Below are 20,800 nucleotides of genomic sequence, written 5' to 3'. Positions count from 1 at the left end.
GGGGGGAGCCCGAGGGGCGGGTCCCGGGGGGGTGGCCGGGGGCGGAGGTGGCGGCGCCCGTACCGCGTTGGAGAAGGAGACGCCGGCGTCGGTGCGCTGCACCCGGAGGAGCATCTGGTTGCCGTCGTCCAGGAAGTTGTTGATTTCAGGGCAGCTGTACGTCAGCGGCTGGTCCCAGGGCTCCGACACCAGTCCGAAGTAATTCTGGGTCGTGGTCAAGAGGAAGACCTTCCGCACGTCGCCGCTGCCGCCCGCCATGGCGGCGGCCAGGCCGGAGGAAGACAGCGGCCCCCCGCCGCCGCCGCCGCCGCCGGAGCCCACCTGCGCCCACACGCGCAGCCCGCCGGCCGGCCCGCAAGCCTTCGCGGGCGCCAGCGCCGGTCGCTATGGCGACGGAGCCCGACGTCGGCGCGGCCGCGCGCACGCCGTGGACGTTCGCGCTCGGGCACGCGCACGCACCGTCCTCGGAGGCCGGCGGACGCAGTGGAGCCGCGGAGCTGCTCCCGGTGCCGCGGTCGGTCCTGAGGGGTCCGGGCAGCTGTGTGCCGGGTCGCAAAGCCTGCCGTTCATTCTTCCTGCGGGTTTCCCGTAGCGGATTGTTGGAAGCGACGCAGGCAGTGGCGCCGCGTGCCCCGGAGTCCGGGCGGCTGGGCCCTGGGGCTGCCGCCGGCGGCGCCGGGCTCCCCATCTGCGAAATGGGCCGGCGCCGGGCGGGTTGCCGCGCGGACTCGAAGAGACGGCTCTTCGCAGGGGCTGCCGGAGAGCAGGGGTTGAGCACGCGGTTCATTCCCTGGCTGCGTCTTCCCGCCCCTTTCTGTGGGGCTTCATTTCCCGCCAGTCCCTCCCCCCGGTTCAGAAAAAAATGCAACCCCTCGTTTTTCACCACGACCGTCACCCGAACACGCAGCCACGTTTGTGAAATAACCAAAACGTACGGTGATACCTGTTAACTAGTTCTATAACACGCACAACCAATACCCAGTACTGAAGAAATACAGGAGTAAGATCGGGTCTTTCGTTTTCTTCGCCGGCATCACCGTAAACTACTGAACTGCTGGTCTTTCACTCTGGTGCTGTGAATTCAAGAATCAGCTGAAGTGGGCTGCATGCTGCTGCGTGCCCAGTAATGGACCAGGCCCTGCCCTTAAAGGGTTTTGTAGTCTAGCCAGGCGTCATCTTGCCTCCGGTTCGAGCCTTCATCCTAAGGAGCTCGAACAGAGATTTTTTTTTTAAAGATTTTATTTATCTATTTGACACAGAGAGAGAAAGCACAAGTAAGCAGAGAGGCAGGCAGACAGAGAGGGAGAAGCAGGCTTCCCGCTGAGCAGGGAGCCCGATGCGGGACTCGATCCCAGGACCCCGGGATCATGACCTGAGCCGAAGGCAGACGCTTAACGACTGAGCCACCCAGGCGCCCCACCTAGCTTTTTTCTTCATAGTTAAGGTGAGGCTTTTGGGGAAGAGTATTTTTGAATGTTGTTATTTTTTTTTTGTAAGATTTTATTTATTTGACAGAGAGAGACACAGCGAGAGAGGGAACACAAGCAGGGGGAGTGGGAGAGGGAGAAGCAGGCTTCCCGCGGAGCAGGGAGCCCGATGCGGGGCTCGATCCCAGGACCCCGGGATCGTGACCTGAGCCGAAGGCAGCCGCTTAACCGACTGAGCCACCCAGGCGCCCCTAGATTTTTTTCTTAATTTGCATTCAGTAACCACAACTTCCTCGTAAAACTATATTCTTTTATCAGTGGAAAGAGGGTCTTTTTATCTGCTGAGCATCTTGAGTAAGATTTGGGGGTGAGAACTCAAGAAAGCGGAACCGCTGTGAATTGTAAAGGGAAATGAATTTAAATTCTCATGAAATCATCCACGAAGTGGGAGAGAGGAGTGCATGAATTGGGATGCTGGCCACTGGATGGGAAAAAATCCAAACAGGAACCCAAGATGACTGGATAGCCAAAATGGATTCTGAAAACAAAGATGGCTAAATATGGATACAGAGATTTTTGCTCTGCAGTGGGCATTATGACCCTTCACAAAGTCTTCAGGAGAGCCACCTACACTCACAAATGCTTGGTCTAGGTGAGTTGTTTTGGTGGAAATGTGTGAGATGGTTGTATTTAGCACCCACAACAATGTGATAAGCATGAAGGCAGCACAGGTAGGAACACGAGTCTGGGAGCAGATGAGATCGTATGAATGTTACCTTCCCAGGAATTTTTAGGAACCTTAGGTGGGCTTTGGACTTCCTCAAGATATGACATTTGAGTGTTCGAATATAGTTTAACCCAGACATTAAGAAACATAGAAACTCCAATTGACACATAAACTCAATGAGGGTAGGAATTTTGTATGTCACTGCTGGGTACCTAAAATTAGGCATAGAGTGGAAAGAAGACAAATGAGGTCTCTATTCACAAAGCTTCAGTAAATCAGAAGGAATTCAGATATAACTAACTTATACAGAGCCACAGAGATAACTAGTTGTAGAACCAAAATTGATATCCAAACCCAACTGCAAACTGATCTCTAGGCACTGTATCATAGTGGTAGACAGCCAGACATCCACCAGTATCCCAGTGGCTACTCTCCAGGTGTGGCCATTAACTCATTCTCCCCAGTAGGATGTAAGCAGAAGTAATGGGTGCCACTTAGAAGACAGGGTTTGAAAGAAGTGAGTGTGCCTTCATCTTTTGCCAGCTGGATACAAAACAAGAAGAGATGACAACCATAAATGTCTAGGACACAGGGCTCCCGACTCAGTATGCAGCAGGGCTAGCAGCTGTTAAATAAGCAAGAAATAACCTTTATTGTGTTTGGGCCATTTTACAGCATGTGTATGTGGGTCTGTTTTTTATAGTAAGTTCAGCCAGTCTAACCAATAGAGTAATTGTTACCAGCAGTAGGGTGGCTAGTGTTTGTTTTGTTTTGTTCCTTAATTTAATGTAGGATGTTGGCTTAGTAGTTGGTTAGCAGGTGGCATGAAAACAGGAAATGTAAGCTGGAGAACAAGGGACGAAACCTTTCTGAGCCAAGCTTTCCTGATTTTGATCTATACCGGCATATCTCAAACATTTTGGTGTCAGGTCTTCTTTATGCTTTAAAACATTATTGAAGATTCCAAAAAGATTTTTTTGTGCATTATTTCTATCAATATTTACTGTAATAGTCATGAGATTTTTTTAAAACGTATTTATTCATCTATTTAAAAATGATAAGTCCATGACTTACTAAGTGATATGTTTTTTTAAAGATAATTAATAATTCCTAGGCTCCTAGGTGGCTCAGTCAGCTAAGCGTTGACTCTTGGTTTCTACTCAGGTCTTGATCTCGGGGTCATGAGATTGAGCCCCATGTCTGGCTCCAAAGCTCAGCACATAGTACTCTTGTCCCTCTCCTTTCCCCTCTGCCCCTCCCCCCTTGCACTCATTCCCTCTCAAAATAAATATTTTTTAAAATAATTATAATTCCCAACACAAACATAAATTTGGTCAGAAGACTGACGTTTTACATTCTTCATCCTATCTCTTGCAATAAGTTGACCCACTGAAGTACCTGGAAAAACCTGGCCTCACATAGACGTGTAGTTAGAAAATGGGAAAGAACTTTAACAGCCTTTTCAAATCATTGTGAATATTACTCATTGTTACTAAAATTCCTTAAGTGGTAGTTTCTTAAAGGCTAGTTGCAGTTTGGAATCTGGAACCATATGAGTGATTCAACATTTCATACTCAGCTACATTAAAAACCATTGGTTATCCTGCATACTGAATGGATCTTTGACCCACGCACAGTTTCCTAACATCACGCATTGGTCCTTTGGAAAATACTGGTTCACTGAGCTATGAGGATCTTCCAAATGTGGATACATTTCATTATGCAATATTTTAAAAATCACATTCATCAGTATACCACTGATCTCATAAGTCTTTATGTCTGAAGAGGTTGTCAAGCTTACATCAGAGAATTTAATTTTTCCAAAATTCTAATTCTTGCATACAAGTTTGGCAACAAAGAGTGTCAGTTGTTTTCCCTGAAATTATAGCCTTATTTCATTCATTTTTGAGAAAAATGTCTGCCACATATCCCATGTCTGCATAATCATAGTTTTTGTCCTTCTTCCAGGTGAACGTGGTCTTGTATGAAACAAGCTGCTAGTTTAGACCACGACTCCAGTCACACGGGTCTTTCCTGGAAGGCAGCCATCGTGCCTCCACATGCCGCCCAAGTGCTTTGTGCGCCTTGCATTGCATCCCTCAGAATGGTGAAATGACTTGCTCTCAAGCTCTGGGATTTGGGAAAGTCGATAATATCTACTCCTTTATGAAGGACACTGTCCTGTGCGCACACGGAGGTAAAGAACGCGTGAGCACTGGAACAGTGTTGTGCCCTGGCCTGGATCTGTGCTAGGGTTCATCACAGAGTTCTACAAACTCAGTGGCTGAAAGCGACACCCCACTATCAGCGTGAGGTCCTGCCCGTCAGTCATGGGAAACCGCAGGCCGGGTGGTCCGCCAAGGGCCTTGACTTAGATCAAGATGCTGGCCGGGCTGAGTCATCGGGAGCTTAGGCTCCTCTTCCCAGCTCCTATCGTGGACACAGAATTAAATTCCTTGCAGGTACAGGACTGCAGTCCCCATTTCTCTGCAGGCTTCGACTGCGGTGACCTTGAGCAGGTCAAGGCCCCCACGTTCCTCCCCTCTCTATTGCAGCACTAGCAGTGCACTCCCCCATACACCAGTTCAGCCTTGGGTCTCCAACCTCTTGCAGCAGGAAAGGCCCTATTCCCTCTCCGGGTTCACCTGATTCGACCAGGCCCGGTGGATAACCTTCTTTATTAAGTCAGCTGAGTGGTAAATTCAGTATGGGAGTGATAGACCGACAAACACTAACTTCCCTGCGTACACAGCTCCTTCCTCTCTCCCTGTTCACAGGTGTCACCCCAGCTCAAGGTTAGGGGGTTACACGGCATGTGGAAACCTTGCGCCAGTTGAGAATTCTACCTTTCACAGACGCCAGTACATTTGCATGATCGGTGAAAATGTCTTAGCCCGTGAAAATACTGTGACCTCCCAAACCTCTGAAAAGGGCTTCAGTGTCCGCAGGGATCCACTGTTCCGGGTGATCTCTAACAGATCTGCGTCTGTTCTGTGAAAGTGACTAGAGGAAGAAAGTTTGTTCTGTTTGATCCATTATGTTTGACCAAGATTGGGCAAATTACATTATCATGTTGGTTATAAAAATTGCTCCCCTTATTAAATATACTCCTTACACTGACTCCGTTTAAGGGAAAAATGCCACAGGACTGTTACAGAATTTTTCATAGTAAAGCATAGTTACTCTTCTTAGACAGGGGGGTGCTGTGCATGACAGGTGTTTTCAGAACCCCTTCTTCAGACTTGCCAAAGCGTGGCATTTACAGATTTCAGTCACCAGCACAATGAAAGATACATCCTAATGGGACATTTAATACTTACATATATTTACACCAATAGGACAAAAGGAACTCTATTTCTTCTGACTGTTCATAAGTAGTGAATGGTCGCTAACCATTACTCCTGGCACACAGGGAGCCAGTCCTTCTGCAGTCAATTGCACTGAAAATTATAGGGAGAGAGGAAGGAGCTATGTAATGGGGAAATTAGTGTTTGTCGGTTTGTAACACACAGCCGAAGATAATTCTTCGGTCTGCACTTCAGTGCCCCTCTTGCCCCCCATGAATCCTGGGCAGAGTAGAGGAGGTGGGAGAAGAGGCCAGAAATGTGATAATGTGGGTATGATTTTCCCCAGTCTCCACTCCCACAAAGAGAACCAGAAACAGACATTAGAGGAGAGCAAAAGTGTGGAGTTCCTTGCAGGTAATACCTGTGTTTCATTATTTAAAAAAAAAAAAAAAAAGACATTATGATTAAATAATTTAAATATTTTGAATTTTCTATCAAATTTTAAATACTATTTATTTGAATCCTGGTGTTTTTCATTTTAAACATAATATTAATGGCAAGAATTATGGGAGGTATGTCAGAGACAGTACCCTAAACCTATTCTCTTTAAAGATGAAAAGAACACCAGTGTTGGGAGAATTTATTTTCTTTAAAGATTTTATTTATTTGAGAGGGAGAGAGAGAGAGAATACGAACAGGGGGTGGAGGGGCAAAGGAAGACAGAGAAGCAGACTCCCCACTGAGTTGGGAGCCCAGATGCGGGACTGGACCCCAAGACTCTGGGATCATGACCTGAGCCAAAGACAGATGCTTAACTGAATGAGCCAGCCAGGCGCCAGGGGAGAATTTTTTTTTTCAAGTATGGATGTTTTTATAGTTCTTGGTAAAAATTGTATTTATTGCGCTTTGGTTTGTATTTGCTTATATACAGGTTTAATTGACAAACATCTTGGTGAAGAAACCATGTGGCAGAGCACTCATGGGCTCTGGAAGCTTCTGCCTGTCACTTCCATTCACATTGTATTAGCCAAGCAAGTCACAGGGTCACATCTAACGGCAGGGGTCAGGTAAGCGCAGCTGGGCCTTGTGCGTGAAAGGAGAGAGAGCAGAAGTTTGAGAGCAGTCCTAAGGACGAGCACACCTTCCAGACGTCTTTCCAGTTAGGAGAGAGTACTGCTTGGGCTACACAGAATCACCTGCCTTGTTTCCTTGTTCCACCGTAGTAGTAATGAGCACGGTTCTCGATAGTGGCTGCCCTTAATGACGAAGAACAGAGCCCCCAGCTGACCCTGACCAGCGTGCAGGGTGAGCAAGCAAACACAGGTCTTCAACGACTGAGCTCTCGGCTTCTTTGTTGCTGTGGCCTAATTGAGCCCCTCCAGACGTACCCACCCTGTCTCACACGGAGGCCACTCCACGAATTTACGTGGCCACATGAGTTTTGGTGGCTGTACAGAGTGCTATCTTCCCTACACCAACCAAGTTAAGGGATGATCATTTGTCTGATAAACAAAGGTAGTGCTTTTAATTGTGCCTTTCAGTGTGATCAATTCTGCTAGTGAAACCAGTTTTAAGGTTCTCACCATAAAAAAAATTCCAAACATAGTAATAGGTAGTATTTTCCTCTATGATGCTGATTGTTCTTTTAAATGCTTTGATGCGGCTTTCTTTCCTGTGTGCCTGACCTAGCTTACCTTTATTCGCAGGAAATAGTCTTGCTGAGACTTGTAACTGGATGCCCTGTAATATTATTTTTAAAAATACATAACCACTGATAATAAAGTCCTAAAAGGAAAACTGCTTCATACCATGGCAACTATTAATAAAAATGTCCACATAAACTGTTAGTATGAGTCTTTTATTTTCTATTTCCATTTCTATTTATGTGAAGTGATAGTTGAGTAACATGCAATTAAGCCACAGCTTTCTGCTTCACAGCCCAGCATCTTTTTTTGGATGACTTCTGTGATAAAATAACCCTCTGACATCACAGCCTGTTGCTATGAGAATAGAGCATCAAAAAACTTGGTGGCATCAACTTACTCAAGAGGGTAGCTCAGGACAGGTTTAAAGGAAAAGAGACCAAGTTTTTAACATATCTTTTCACCTTGGCACCTTTAGTCCCTAAAGATACCTAACAAATATGAAATGTGAAATTAAGACCCTTATTCCCTGAAACTAATGGAAGTTACTCCCGTCATGTGTCTCATGTTCTTGCCTGGAACGGGGCCGTGAAGTCAATGAATGCACATTTGGGGCAGTCCTTTATTAGAGAAAGGAGAGGGATTTAAGATCTCCGTGTGATGCAGTCCTTGCCTTCAGGTTCAAATGTGGCTCCTCATGGTCCAGCAACGTGTAAACCAGAAAGATAGCTTATCTGGGCTTCCTGCTGGGGACACCCTGAGAGCTTGCTTTTTTTAAGGCTCAAAGTCTTTTTTTAATCGGGTTGTATGGTTTCTTTAACAATATAATTACCTTAAAAACTTGGCTCTCTGGTATGTGCTTCTAGTTCCTGTATTGTAAATCCCACAGCTCTTTCCCATATATAATTCTCAAGAGTGATTCATCTCTGCTCCCTCATGTACATGCCCCTCTCTCTCAGTGAATGATGGCTATCTGAAAGCTGTCTGAAACAGTAAGTTTGGATGGCAAGGTTAAAAACCCTTAATCTGATCCCTGCAGAAAGGTTGTATCACTTTTTTTGAACTGAGAGACCTTTTAGGGCCTTAAAACTTTTAGGAAAAGTTATTACCTAGACCTAGGGTCTAGGAGCAGTCAGCTTTTCTAACTTTAAAAGGACCTTGATCTGTAGAATTCCTTAGTACCCTCTACCTCTTCCAGAACACCAGCCAGTTCTCATCTGAGCTGCCCTCTTTGTTGTAAGATCTTGCTAAAGGTAGATAACTGTATCCAGCACATATCACTCTGCCTCCATCTACTTCTCAAAGAGTTGGGGTTTCACTAGGCTCATGGTCTACCTTCTACTTCTCACTGGGGACAGTTTTACTAGATATGTTACCAAGGTGCACTAGGGCTCTCCAGCTCGCCAGCCTGCCTATCTGCTTCTTTGCTGTCTGCTGCCTACTTGTTCTGTACAAATTTTGAGTTTCTATATGGCAGCATCCTTCTTCCAAGCACCAACATCTGTATTCACATGGGAGTCCTTGCTCTCATTTGCCAAATATGTCTGGATTTCCCCATTCTTGGCACATAGTTGGACTGAAGTTATTCACTTTTTTTTTTTTTTCCAGATCTAAAAATGTCTTTATTTTTTAGAAAATGGATTCCAGGAAGGTTAAAAAGTACCAGAGGGTACAGGTGCAGAATTGGATGTCGTCACTCAAAGCATTAAGAATATGGCAATATACATACCTGACAAGCATCTCTTAGGTGTTTAAAACAAAAAAATGTAGAAGTCATTCCTATCTAATTTGAGCTTTATAGCATTTCCTAGGTGAGAAAAACAGTTAACATTTGAAAGTCCTGAAAGCTTTTTCCTTGGCTAATTACATGAGATGGTTTGCCTTTGATCAAATTCCTTCCTTTTTAAACATGGATAAAAGCATTACATAGGTCCACAGTTAAACAGACAACACGTTGCAAATTACTTCTGGTATAATGTATTCCAGCAAAGCTTAGAAAAGCAAAGATGTTGAGGGGGCTTTGGACTAAGTTTAATAGTCATCTCCTCTGCTGACAACTTTACACGTTGGACCCAACAATATGGCCTTTGCTGTCTTTGAAGATGGGCATGACCATTTGACTTGCTATCCTCTGAAGCGTAAGAAGTGATATATCACATATGCACAGAAACCGTAAAGGCCAGTGTATAATTTACCATGGTTCTTTTCCAGTGTTGTGGTGACCATGGAGGTGTAAGTCAAGATGGGGGTTTGATCAGCCTAGCTCCCTGAGTAGCTAGCTATGACGAGTATAGTGATCTTGATGGTAGATCATAAACAAGAAATACATTTGTGTTATAAGATAATGAGATTTGGGCGTGGTATGTTACTGTACATTGCCCTGTCCTGACACACACACTCAAGGTATGGCAATTGGCTTAACGTTACAGAACTGTATTTATCCTTCATTTGACAGTTGATTGTGGTATTTGGCAGGCAGTCTTCTATGTGACGGCTCAGGCATCCTCTTCCATGTTGTGGCTTCAGTATTCCCCAGATGACAGCCTTCTCTCCAAAGTTGTTTGAACCTGGCTGATTGAGAGGTCAAGAGCGAAGCCTGGTGCAGGAGACTGCGGTGGCGATTCCCGACTGCCTAAGACGGTGGGAAGACCTCGCTGTGTCTCCGGGATAGGAGAGAATGACTTGTCGTGAGCATGGGGCGCGCCACGATGTGCAGACCTTGAGCTCCACCGGGTGCGTGACTTGCTTCTCAGGTGTGCGCAGTGCCCGCTTCCTGGACGCGTGGTCCCTGTGGCGGCTTGCGCACAGCCTTGTGCTTGGAAGGGTTCAGAGGTCGGCTCTCACGGAGCATTCAGGGCGTTTTGAACAAGGGCCTCCACATTTTCATGTTGCTCTGGGCCCCACAGGTTATGTAGCTGGGCCTGCTTGTGGGCTCTACCCGGAACCTGTGCAGACAGAAGCCTGGGCTACAGATGGAATGTCGAAGAACTCACTGAAGGTTGTCTGAGAATTGCCTGTGGAGAGAAAATATTGTGAAAAAAATTTTTGTGTGCTTTTCTTCTCTGCACATTCTTGCTCATGACCATATATATATAGTCCATGTCATTCTCATTGCCTCAAGGAGAATTAAGGACTATAAAATCGGAAATGCAAAGAACAGTTGATTTGGGTTTTTTACTTTAAAAATATGCTGTGACAGTTGAGGGTCATCTTGGCTAGGAACGGGGTTCCAGAGCTGGAGAAGGCTCAGACTTGGAGGGAGTCTCTGTGAGGCTGGAGATTTGCTTTTCTCTACTGCCCCTTCAAAACTAGGGAAACTCATTCTTCCTTGGATCCTGACTAAAATCTCATTCCAAGCCCATATTGTCGTAGACTGTATTTTTATTTGGCGCCTCTCTCTGCAGGATTATACATTCAGGTCTTGATAAACGCCAGGTGTAGCCACGGGACTTACACACAAGTGGTGTGTGTCACTCCAGAGCAGGACCTTGAACAGCCAGCACAGGATTCCTGTTTTCTGTTCCCTCCACAACGGGAGGCAGTGCCCCAGATGGTGACTACTCCGTGCTGGGGTCCCAAAGTGAACCACAGCCACAGTCGGGCTGCAGGTGATGTGCTCTAGAAGGTAGGACACACGCGCGTTGCCTACTTCTGCACTGCCAGGCCGCTCTCCAACACTAGGGGCATTGTGGGCTTGTGTGGAAGAAAGTCAGGGTCTAGCATCTCATTTCTACTGTTCCCTTAAGAGTTTTCTCTGTTTGGGGCGCCTGTGTGGCTCAGTTGGTTAAGCATCTGCCTTCGGCTCAGGTCATGATCTCAGGGTCCTGGGATCAAGCCCTGCATCGGGCTCCCTGCTCGGCGGGAGGCCTGCTTCTCCCTCTCCCTCTCCCTCTCCCCCTGCTTCTCCCTCTCCCACTCCCCCTGCTTGTGTTCCCTCTCTGTGTCTCTGTCAAATAAATAAATAAAAATCTTAAAAAACACACAAAAACTGTGGTCCTGGGGTGCCTGGGTGGCTCAGTCATTAAGCGTCTGCCTTCGGCTGGGGTCATGGTCCCAGGGTCCTGGGATCGAGCCCCGCATCGGGCTCCCTGCTCCGCGGGAAGCCTGCTTCTCCCTCTCCCACTCCCCCTGCTTGTGTTCCCTCTCTCGCTGTGTCTCTCCCTGTCAAATAAATAAATAAAATCTTAAAAAAAAAAAAGTTTTCTCTGTTTTATGTGTATGGAGATATTTCATAAAATGTTGGCCTGCAAGGTTGTTTTGAACATAAATGTATGGAAAGGAGTATTTATGTAGATCCGGGACCAAAATTCTATGTGGCATCCCATAAATCGTTTAATTTTTGTGCTGCTTCTTTTTCTGGCAAGTGCCAATGCCCTATTTTAAAGAGGTGTTAAGAAAAAATAAACTGTGTACAGAATATATAAATTAACACATTTTAAGGGACCATTTTTGGCTGCCTTGATTCAGATGCAATATTTTAAAATATCTTTTTCATCACTTCATCCTATAACCTTCAAAAGATAAGGGATGCGTGTGTAATCAAGATGTTAAGTAGATGGCAGAGCTCTGGCTCAGTCCTTTTGCTTACTGCCCTGTCTGGTATGAATAGACGTCCACTGCTGTGTTAGATGGATATTTAGTTGTTTTTTTCTATATCCTTCTATGTAACATAAATAAAATGGATAAAATGAAGGATAAAGGCAATTATGTCTTACCTAAAGTCATTAGGTGTCTTTGGATTTGAAACCAGAACACATGAGTTTCTGTTTAAGGTAAATACTTCATGGCTCCCCTTCCTTCTCATTAAAATTCCACACAAAAAGAACCAGAGTACTGTGTCATACTTTACCTCTCTATGGTAGGTGCCTTCTTGATGGAAACTAATGTATTGTCCATGTGTTAGCAACAGAAAAGATTAAAACCACCTAACTCGATGCTTATGTACTGCTCGTGGGCAGTGATGCCCCTTCTGTGAGTAACTGGAATGGTCCACGTTGACCATAGAGGTACGGTGGTGACAGTAGGTACTGATCAAAGAAGACAGTGAAGAAAACGGTCTGCATGACCCTGGAAATCATCTCTTTAATATCACTGATAAGCATAGATTATTGGCCCTATTCTGTGTTCCTAAAATTCGCTTAAACGCAAGTGTGCCCCATGTATCCTCCCCCCGACTGTAAGATCCATAAATAAAGGAGTCACGCCTGTTTTCTATATCCCTAAACCCACCACAGTTCCTGGTTTATTTTAAGTGATCATTAAGTACTGTGTGAGTAATAAACTTAATGAGCGAATACCATACGGTCTTCCATTTTCTTCCCCCCAGAGAATTCCATAGACGTAAGTGAGATCCTATCCAGTCAAACGTCCAGGTGTGGTGGGCTCCTCTTCCTTAGGTCTGCAAGAAGCAGTTGTAGTTGTGTAAGAGGAGTTCTTCTTCTTCTTCTTCTTTAAAGAACACTCAATGGAGAAGACAGTCTCTTCAATAAATGGTGCTGGGATAACTGGATATTCACATGGAAAAGAATGAAACTGGACCCTGATCGTACACCACTCAAAAAATTAACTCAGAATTGATTAACGACTTAAACGTAAGACCTGAGGTCATGAAATTCCTAGAGGAAAACAGGAATAAAACTCCTTGACACCGTCTTCATGATGATTTTTGGCTGTAACACTGAAAGCATAAGCAACAAAATAAAAAATAAGTGGGACTACATCACACTAAAGCTTGTGCGTAGCAAAATGAAGTGAAAAGACAATCTATGGAATGGGGATAAAGATTGCAAACCATATGCCTGATAAGGGGTTAATATCCAAAACATATAAAGAACTCACGCAACTCAACAAACAGCATGGAAACAAATAACCCAATTAAAAAACGGGCAAAGAACTGAAGAGACACTTCTCCAAAGAACATATACAAAAGGCCAGCAGGTACACGAAAAGCTGTTTTGTGTCGCTAAGCATTACGGGCACGCATTATTAAAACCACAGTGAGTTACCACCCCATGTCTGTTGGAAGGGCCTTTGTCACACAGATGAGACGGCAAGTGCATGGATGTCGGCGGGAATGCAGACCGGCGCGGTCGCTCCGGGAAAGGCTAGACGGGATCCTTAAGAAAAGAAAAATGACACTACTGTACGACCCAGCAGCTGCACCTGTGGGAATGCAGGTGACCCCTGAACAACGTGGGCGTTAGAAGCACCGACACCCCCGCGCTTACCTGAAAATCTCTCTGTAACCTCGGACTCCCCAGAAGCATCACTGCCAACAGCCCAACGGCCCGGCCCGGCCCTCGAACGGTCGGCGAACACGGATTGCACAGGTCGCAGGTACGAACACAACCGAGTCAGCTCGAGAAAAGGGCAAGTTACGAAGCAAACCGAAGGGAGCGCACGAGCGCGGCCGCCGAGATCCGCGCGTCAGGGGCCAGACACCGGCTCAGACAGCCCTTCCCCCCGCGGCCCGGACCCGGCAGCGACCCAAACGCCCGCCGACCCGTGAGCGGACAACCACGCTGTGGGCGACGGAGCCGTGTCTATCGCAACGCAACACTGCTCGGCCCCAAACTACGGAGAAACCCTAGCGCTCGGGACAGCGCGGACGGAGCGCGGGGACGCGAGGCTGACGGGACAGCGCGCTGCCGGACGACCGCTCCGCGCGAGCGCCACCGGAAAAGCCACACGCGCGCAAGGCCAGCCGACTGCGGCTCGCGGCACGGACGCGCGCGGCGCGGGGCCGCCGCCCGGCACGAAGGCCACGGCACGTCCCGCGCCGGCGAGCGGGCGGGGCCGCCGGAGCCGCGCCCCCGGGGCTGGACGTCGGGACCCCGCGTCGCCGCGCCCCAGCCGCGCAGCCGGGGGGCACCTCCGCCGGCAGTGACCTTTAGGGGCAGGCGCGCCGCCCCCGCGGCGGGGGGGGGGTCCTCGCCAGGTCGGCCGCCAGCGGTGCCCCTCACCGGGACGCCGGGAGAGCGACAGCCGGGGCTCCAGGCCGCCCCCGGAGCAAACGCGGCAGGTGCCCCGCGGCTCGCGCTGGGCCGCAGAGGACCAGGGGTGCCCCCCAGCACGAGGGCCGGGGAGGCTCCGTGAGAAAGGCCGGGGCACCGGGCGACCCACGGCGGCCTTCGCCGGCCCACTCAGTCCCCGCGCAGCGTCGGGCCCGGCCACGCACGGCCACGCACGGCCACGCCCCTGCCGGCGGCCAGCGCCGCGCTGGCGTCACTTCCGGCCCGGGGCGGTCCGCATCCGGGTCAGAGCCAGCCTCTCGCTCGCGGAGCGTGGAGTGCTGGAGGTGCCGCGCTGTCCGCGTCCTCCCTTCCCGGTGCGAGCGAGCCGCAGTGTCCACCGGCGAGGCGTGCCCCCGGCCGCGAGCAGAGGAGGACGGGGCGGAGGTCCGGGCGCGGGCGGCGGCCGCGCTGGGCCGCTCTGCCGCGGGCTGGCGGCTCTGCCCCTCCGCTTGCTGCTGTGTCTGGGAGCCGGCTGCCAGCTCTGAGGCGTCTCCGGCGGGCCGCGACCCCCTGCCCCGGCTCCTCTGGCCGCCCTGCCGGGGAGGGCGGAAGATGCCGGTGAAGAAGAAGAGAAAATCCCCTGGGGTGGCGGCGGCCGTGGCGGAAGACGGAGGCCTCAAAAAGTGTAAAATCTCCAGGTATCACCTCCCCCCTTCCGTCTTCCCTCCTCTGCTGCGCGGCGAGAGGAGCAGCAGGCGGGCCGGGACTCCGGGGCTCCGGGGCTCCGGGCTCGGGCTGGGGACGCGAGCCCCCCCGGGAGGCCGGCTGCTGGGCGCAGGACCCCGCGACGCTCTGCGCCCGACTGCACCTCGTGCTCGGCGTGTGCGCCCCGGGAGGGGCTGCGGGAGCCGCCTCACCTGCGGCTCTGCGTGCCCTGGGGGTGGGGAGACGGGACTGCGCACGGCGGCTGCGCCCTCGCCCCTTGCCCCTGGCCCCCTACTCGCTCCGTCCCCGCCCCGACGTTCGTCCACGCCTGCAAGTGAGTCCGGGTCCGCGGAAGGGTCGCTTCCAGAGCCTCTGGAGCGTGCGAGGAAGGGAGCGGCGCTCGGGTCATGTCGACCCTTCAACCGCCGGGGGTAGAAGCGAAGCTCCCTGTGCTGTAGTTGGCCCCCAGATGGAGTCTTTGGAGGGGCCAGAGCCAGAAGGTCCCGGCAGGAAGCCCCTCTCCTGGACGGGTAGTGCGTCCACCTGCGCCAGGCCCCTGCGTGCAGAGTTGGAAAGGCCCTGCTTGCGGTTTTCTTTCCTAGCGTTCCAGATGCTGCTAGCTCTCGGTATAGATACTAATACATTGGGACTTAGGTTGCTCAGTACCCTCTTGGGGAAAAAGAAGCCAGAGCAGAGCCGTGATCGAGCTCTTCGATCCCACTGTAGCGTGTCAGCAGGCATCCCAGCAACGTTGTGTGCTGCACGAAACCATTGCAGTTCAGGTGTGAGAAGTGGCTCTTCCTAAATCTCGTTGGGTGTCCGACGGTATCACCGTGGCACTTGATGGAACAACTTCAGATGCTGCCATTCACAGAGGACTGCAGTCAGCGTTCTGGACAGGCAATGACAGCCCTCCTTACCGAGGCTGCTTCGAAGTGAGGGAGCCAGTTTACTTGGTCTGCATCTTCCTTCCCTTCCTAGCTGACGGAATTTTTTACGTTTTCGCTGAGGATATCTTGGGGCTATTAGTGTGAGAGATGATAAGGTTTTCTTACAGCTCTTGGTGACACACTAGAATGCGACAGCGCCAATCCACCAGCTCATAGTTTTACGAAACATGCGAGTTAGTTTTTTATTACTCTAACTTGTAGACGTCTTAAGTGCATAACATATCAAAATTATTTAAATGAAGCACGTTAAAATAGCCAAGCAGCCAGTGTTGTTAAAACTCAGGTGATATTTTGCTCTGTCAACTTAAAATGTTAAGTATGGTACCCTTATTTATGACATTGCTCAGTAGCTAGAGTTGTAGCCTTTCTAGGTCATTGTGGTGGTGTAACTCTCTGAGCTCCTTGAAGTTCATTAAATTCTAAAGACCATTTATGAACTTCCCAACCTTTAGTGATTTGTGAAAGAGATAGGCTCTGGGATTAAATAGCTTTGGCCCAGTTATTTGTACAATTATTTTCATATTTACAGTTACCTTTTGTTTTTAATCTGTGGGATTTAATTATACTCTTGGGTCCTAAATCATCTTCTGTCTTTAAATACCTATTTAAGTTTGGCAGATGATAAACAGCTGTTAATATATGATTTTTAAAAAATATTGGCTCATTAAGTATCAAAATATATTTTATAAGATTTTGTTTTCAAATGCATGCATATTATACACAAATATAATTTCCATACAAAGCAGAAGAATCACTGTAAAGATTAATACTTTCCCAACTACTAGTCTTGTCTTGAGACCATTAGGTTGAACTTCCATGTGGTCATTTGAAATCTGGGGAAATGATTTTAGGTGATATTTTTGGATTTTGATAGTGAGCAAAGTAGCATTTGGGTTTTGTTAGCAAGAAAATTTTACGTATACACTACTGTTTCAAATTGCAAATACTGAACAACTCCGATTTTTTCCTATAATACCAGCTGTAAAAAAAAAAAAAAAAGTACTTTGTTTACTTTGAATTGAAGTAGTTCATATTGAACTTAGCTTTTCACTGAAAGTTGAGACTTGATAAAATTCTTAGGCATTTGTGTGTTTTCTAAGCTATTGCAGATCCCAACCCCCTGCTAGACTAATAAGTGGAGAGGAACATTTTTCAAGCAAGAAGTGCCTGGCTTGGTTTTATGAGTATGCAGGTAATGAAATTAATATAAGAAGATATCAGTCACATGCTTTAACAATTTTTTTGGTTCATTCATTTAACAAATCATTTATTGCAGGCCTGCTTTGTGTTAGTGCTGTGTCCTGGGATCAGGGTCAAGACTGAGGATTATAGGTAGACTAAGAATTTGGTGCAATGTCAGGATGATATTTCATTAAATATGTAATTCAGTATATATTTAGTGGGAGGGGTGAAACTCATTTACTATTGATACAGTTTGTAAACAGATACATTTATTGGTTTATGTCCATTAGCTAAAGTAGACTTAATAGTCTGGAAAACACAAAGTATATAATAAAACATTTTATGCTTTATATAGTTCTTAGTTTTCTTTTCCATATTTTATTGAAAATTCTCTGAACCTAAACTGACATTTTCTGAAACTTTGGGGGAAGCATAGTAAAAGATTTAAGATTCAAATCTGTCATTACACAACACATTTGCCCCTTAATCATTGCTGGTTAGCCCCCTTCAGTTCTACTAGAAATGCAGTAATGAATCAGAAAGTAAACCGACTAAACTACTACAGTGTGATAAATGCTGTATTAGATGTCCTGTGATTGTAGTTCAGAGGAGGAACATGTCACCAGCCTTGGGAGTGTCAGGGAAGGGCTCTGGAAGGAGCAACTGAAGCTAAATCCTGTTAAGTGCTGGAAGCTCTGGGCCTGGGGTGGAGCTGTAGCCTGGGGTGAAAGTCAGGGCCAGGGAGGAGACATCACCGTTAAGCACACATATGAAATAGAATATTTGTTTCCCATTTATTACTTTCTCCTAAGCATGTATGAAAACATTTGTTTCTCCCTCAGGATAGTTTTGGTCTTATGGAATTAATGATTTTATAGCTTCTCCCTCCTCCTGTTACCGCTCTCATTCTTAGCATTTAAAATAAAACCGTGTACCTGCCGTCACACTCATATTTAGTGCTGATCAGTTAAGGTCTAAAGTATACTCTGAACTTGAGGTATAAGTTTAGGCTAACTATGGAAAGTAAGACTATTGATGGGGGACAGCATCTTCACTGTTGAACCAGCTGAGGGATCCCCAAAGTATAATTTAAAAATTGTTTAGTAACAGAACAGGTTCTTTCTAGACCAAAAAAACTGCTATTACTCGCATCCCAAGACAATGTCTAACCCAAATTAAATGAAGGGAATTCATTTCTTGCTGACCTCCATTTAAATGTTGACCCATTATTCAAAATGCCAGTTTTACTGGAATTCATGATATAGAATCAAAAGGTCACTCACCTTATTTCACTTATAAAGAGATACCATAATTTAGTCTACTTTTTTTCTTTCATGCTTATTTGTATTTCCTCTCCTTGGGACTTTCGTGGGTAGTATAATATTCTAATTAGCTCAACATTTATTTTCTATACTAGCATTTTTGTAGTAGCCAGCATAATAATTGCTGTCTTTATTTCAAAAATCATACTTAATTATATAATGTTTCCTAACAGTCATTCTGTTAAGTAGGTGATGTTATCCCTTTTTATAGATGAGAAAACCGAGGTTTAGATGGAGTAATTTGTCCAAGATCATACAGTGACAAGAGCCAGGATTCAAAGTTTGGTCATTCTGATTGCAGAGCCTATGCTTTTAATTACTACTATCTTATAATTTCTTTTTTTAAATATGTACATGGCAACTAATTTTCGTTATACAAAAAGAATTAGTAAATGCACTTGAGGGTAATTTACATTATGTCATTTATTGAATAAGTCATTCAGTAAATATTTATTGAGCATTCAATGTGCGTCAGGCACTGGTAAGTGCCAGGGATATCGTAGTGAACAAGTTAGACAAGATCCCTGCCTTCAAGGGACTTGCCTTCTGGTTGGGAAGACAGACGGTAAATAGGTAAGTAGGCAAGACAATTCTAGTTCGTGGAGCATTGTAAAAGTAAAAATATGGTGAGGTATAAGGATAGAAAGTAGAAAGTTTGGATGGACTTTCAAGTAGGGTGATTAGAGAAGGCCTCTCTAGACATTACTTTGGGCAGAGACCTAACTGACAAGGAAGAACCAGTCATTTACCAAATAATCAGTCACTGTTCTGTCTAAAATGGGGATATCCCTTATTAAAATGGAGACAGTCATTGGGCCTGAGAATAATATATGTAAAGCACTTAGCGCAGTACCTGGAATGTAGTCAGAACTCAATAAATGTAAGTTCTTATTAACAGAGTAATAGCATTACAGCATTAGATTGCCTGGTTGTGGATTTTGACAGTTCTGTCTCACGATTAACAGGATAGCGCCTGTGTAGCTCATGTTGAAGGTGCTGTGTCATTCATTGAGCACAGTTTTTGTTTCCTGAGCATCTGCTATGGCTGGCATGGTTTTAGACTCTGCAAACACCACTGGAAACGTTCTATGGTTATAAAAAAAAGAAAATTGATTTTTTTTTTTTACTTTTAAAAATATTTTACCACTAATTTTGTTAATATGATATCATAGGTGATGTGTGTTAAGCCTGATGATTTTGCTGTTTCACAAGACCTCTCATCTTGAGTGATATTTACATTAGCAAGGACTCAGTAATACAGGGGTCATATTACTGCATAAAAGCATGGAAAGTGAAAAGGCACTTTTAAAATCTTACAAAGAACCCAAAAAACAGGATAGAATGGCTAACTTCTAATAAAGTTCTGCCAGCTGGTAGAGTGAACTAAATCATTCCCATAGTTTCTTAAATTGAGTGGAAAGCCTGAAGAGTTAAATTCAGCTGCAGAGTAGATTTATTGGAAGAGTGTATTTCAGTAAGTAGAACTAACATTATGCAGTCCAGGAAAAGAACATTTGGTATTGACCTTGTTTTAGAGTTATATTTGTGATTATTTTCATTGCTTTGGGAAAGCTACTTAACATTTACAGAAGGGTCTTGTGTATGTCTTATATATACATATAACAGAATATAATTTGATTCTCATCAAATATTAACCACTAACTAGTCCCGCAGTTTCTAGGAAGGCTGTATTTTATGATAGTAACTGATACTTCTTGACACGACTCTTCAGCTCTCTCTTCTGATTACTAATGATGGCAGCTTTGAGGGCAAGTCAGTTTTCTTTTTCATAAGAAAAATTTATGATACATTTTTGTCATGGCTTAAAGAAAAACTTTGTGTCCTTCCATTAAATTTTTTATCTAATTTTTACTTTCAACCAAACCATATATAAGGATACATATTCAGTTATATTTTTAACAGCTTTATCGTGTATGTATGCTTTTAAAATTACATAATTACCACATTCTCATAAAAAATCCTCCAAATATATATTAGGAAGTGAAGGTGTCCTATAATTACCACCCCTCTCACCTTTTGACACCTCACTGCATAAATAACTGCAGTACTTATTTAAACCAGAAAATTAAATAAGGCTTTTGGTTTCGGACCATATTTTTACATCGTCTTAGCAGCCTAGATCTCATCTGAAGCAGCAAGAATATATTGGCCCACATACTGGATGGCTCTACTCTTCTGTGAAGAAGAAACCATTGGCCGTTGGCTTCGTGTTGTACTTGGGAACTGATGATGATGTACAGCGCCATCACCAATGAGTAGCCATGGTCTGGTCTGTGATTAATAAAGCTGCAGGAGTTTTATAAGTCCTTAAAAAAGAAAACAGGGTTTTTTTTGGCTACCTTAATATTTCAAGACTATGTTTTCAAAAATCAAATGTGATAACATATTTCTGTCATATTTCATAATTATTTTAGATAACTCAGTCTTTTTTAATTGAGATATGACATTAGTTTCAGATGTACAGCATCATAATGCGACATATGTATACATTGCAAAATGATCACCATAAGTCTAGTTAACATCTATCACTATACATAGTTGCAAATTTTTTTCTTGGTGATGAGAACTTTTAAGATCTACTCT

The 20,800-nt window shown here is 45.8% G+C and overlaps 2 protein-coding genes and 1 long non-coding RNA gene across 8 annotated transcripts in view; 1 reads left to right on the top strand and 2 right to left on the bottom strand.

Moving 5' to 3' along the window:
• DYNC2H1 (dynein cytoplasmic 2 heavy chain 1) overlaps positions 1–402 on the bottom strand; it is a 284,386-nt gene extending 283,984 nt beyond the window's left edge. For both annotated transcript variants that reach the window (XM_035008811.1, XM_035008812.1), the window contains exon 1: positions 64–402. In XM_035008811.1, the coding sequence (XP_034864702.1) occupies positions 64–258 (195 nt within the window). In that variant the 5' untranslated portion in view covers positions 259–402. The remainder of the gene's footprint in view (positions 1–63) is intronic.
• Positions 403–7,283: 6,881 nt separating this feature from the next.
• LOC118013157 lies at positions 7,284–14,232 on the bottom strand. Of its 2 annotated transcripts, XR_004679938.1 has the most exons (4): positions 13,312–14,232; positions 12,683–13,200; positions 12,382–12,588; positions 7,284–10,098 (listed from the first exon to the last, which is right to left on the bottom strand). It is a non-coding gene; the product is annotated as an uncharacterized LOC118013157 (long non-coding RNA). The 2 variants fall into 2 exon arrangements; XR_004679936.1 differs by having other exon boundaries at positions 12,382–13,200.
• Positions 14,233–14,325: 93 nt separating this feature from the next.
• The window catches only part of DCUN1D5 (defective in cullin neddylation 1 domain containing 5), a 33,925-nt gene continuing 27,450 nt past the window's right edge, over positions 14,326–20,800 (top strand). The window contains exons 1-2 of one of the 4 annotated variants that reach the window (XM_035008807.1): positions 14,326–14,735; positions 16,793–16,884. In XM_035008807.1, coding sequence (XP_034864698.1) covers positions 14,650–14,735; positions 16,793–16,884 — 178 coding nt within the window. In that variant the 5' untranslated portion in view covers positions 14,326–14,649. Of the gene's footprint in view, positions 14,736–16,792; positions 16,885–20,800 lie in introns of those variants that run through there. The other 3 variants (XM_035008808.1, XM_035008810.1, XM_035008809.1) reach the window with 3 other exon arrangements.

This window comes from Mirounga leonina, unplaced genomic scaffold, assembly GCF_011800145.1.
Source record: "Mirounga leonina isolate KUSES-001 unplaced genomic scaffold, KU_Mleo_1.0 Mir_153, whole genome shotgun sequence".
NCBI lineage: Eukaryota > Metazoa > Chordata > Mammalia > Carnivora > Phocidae > Mirounga > Mirounga leonina.
Note: the sequence above shows the minus strand (reverse complement) of the source record. Positions and strands in the feature narration are given on the sequence as shown.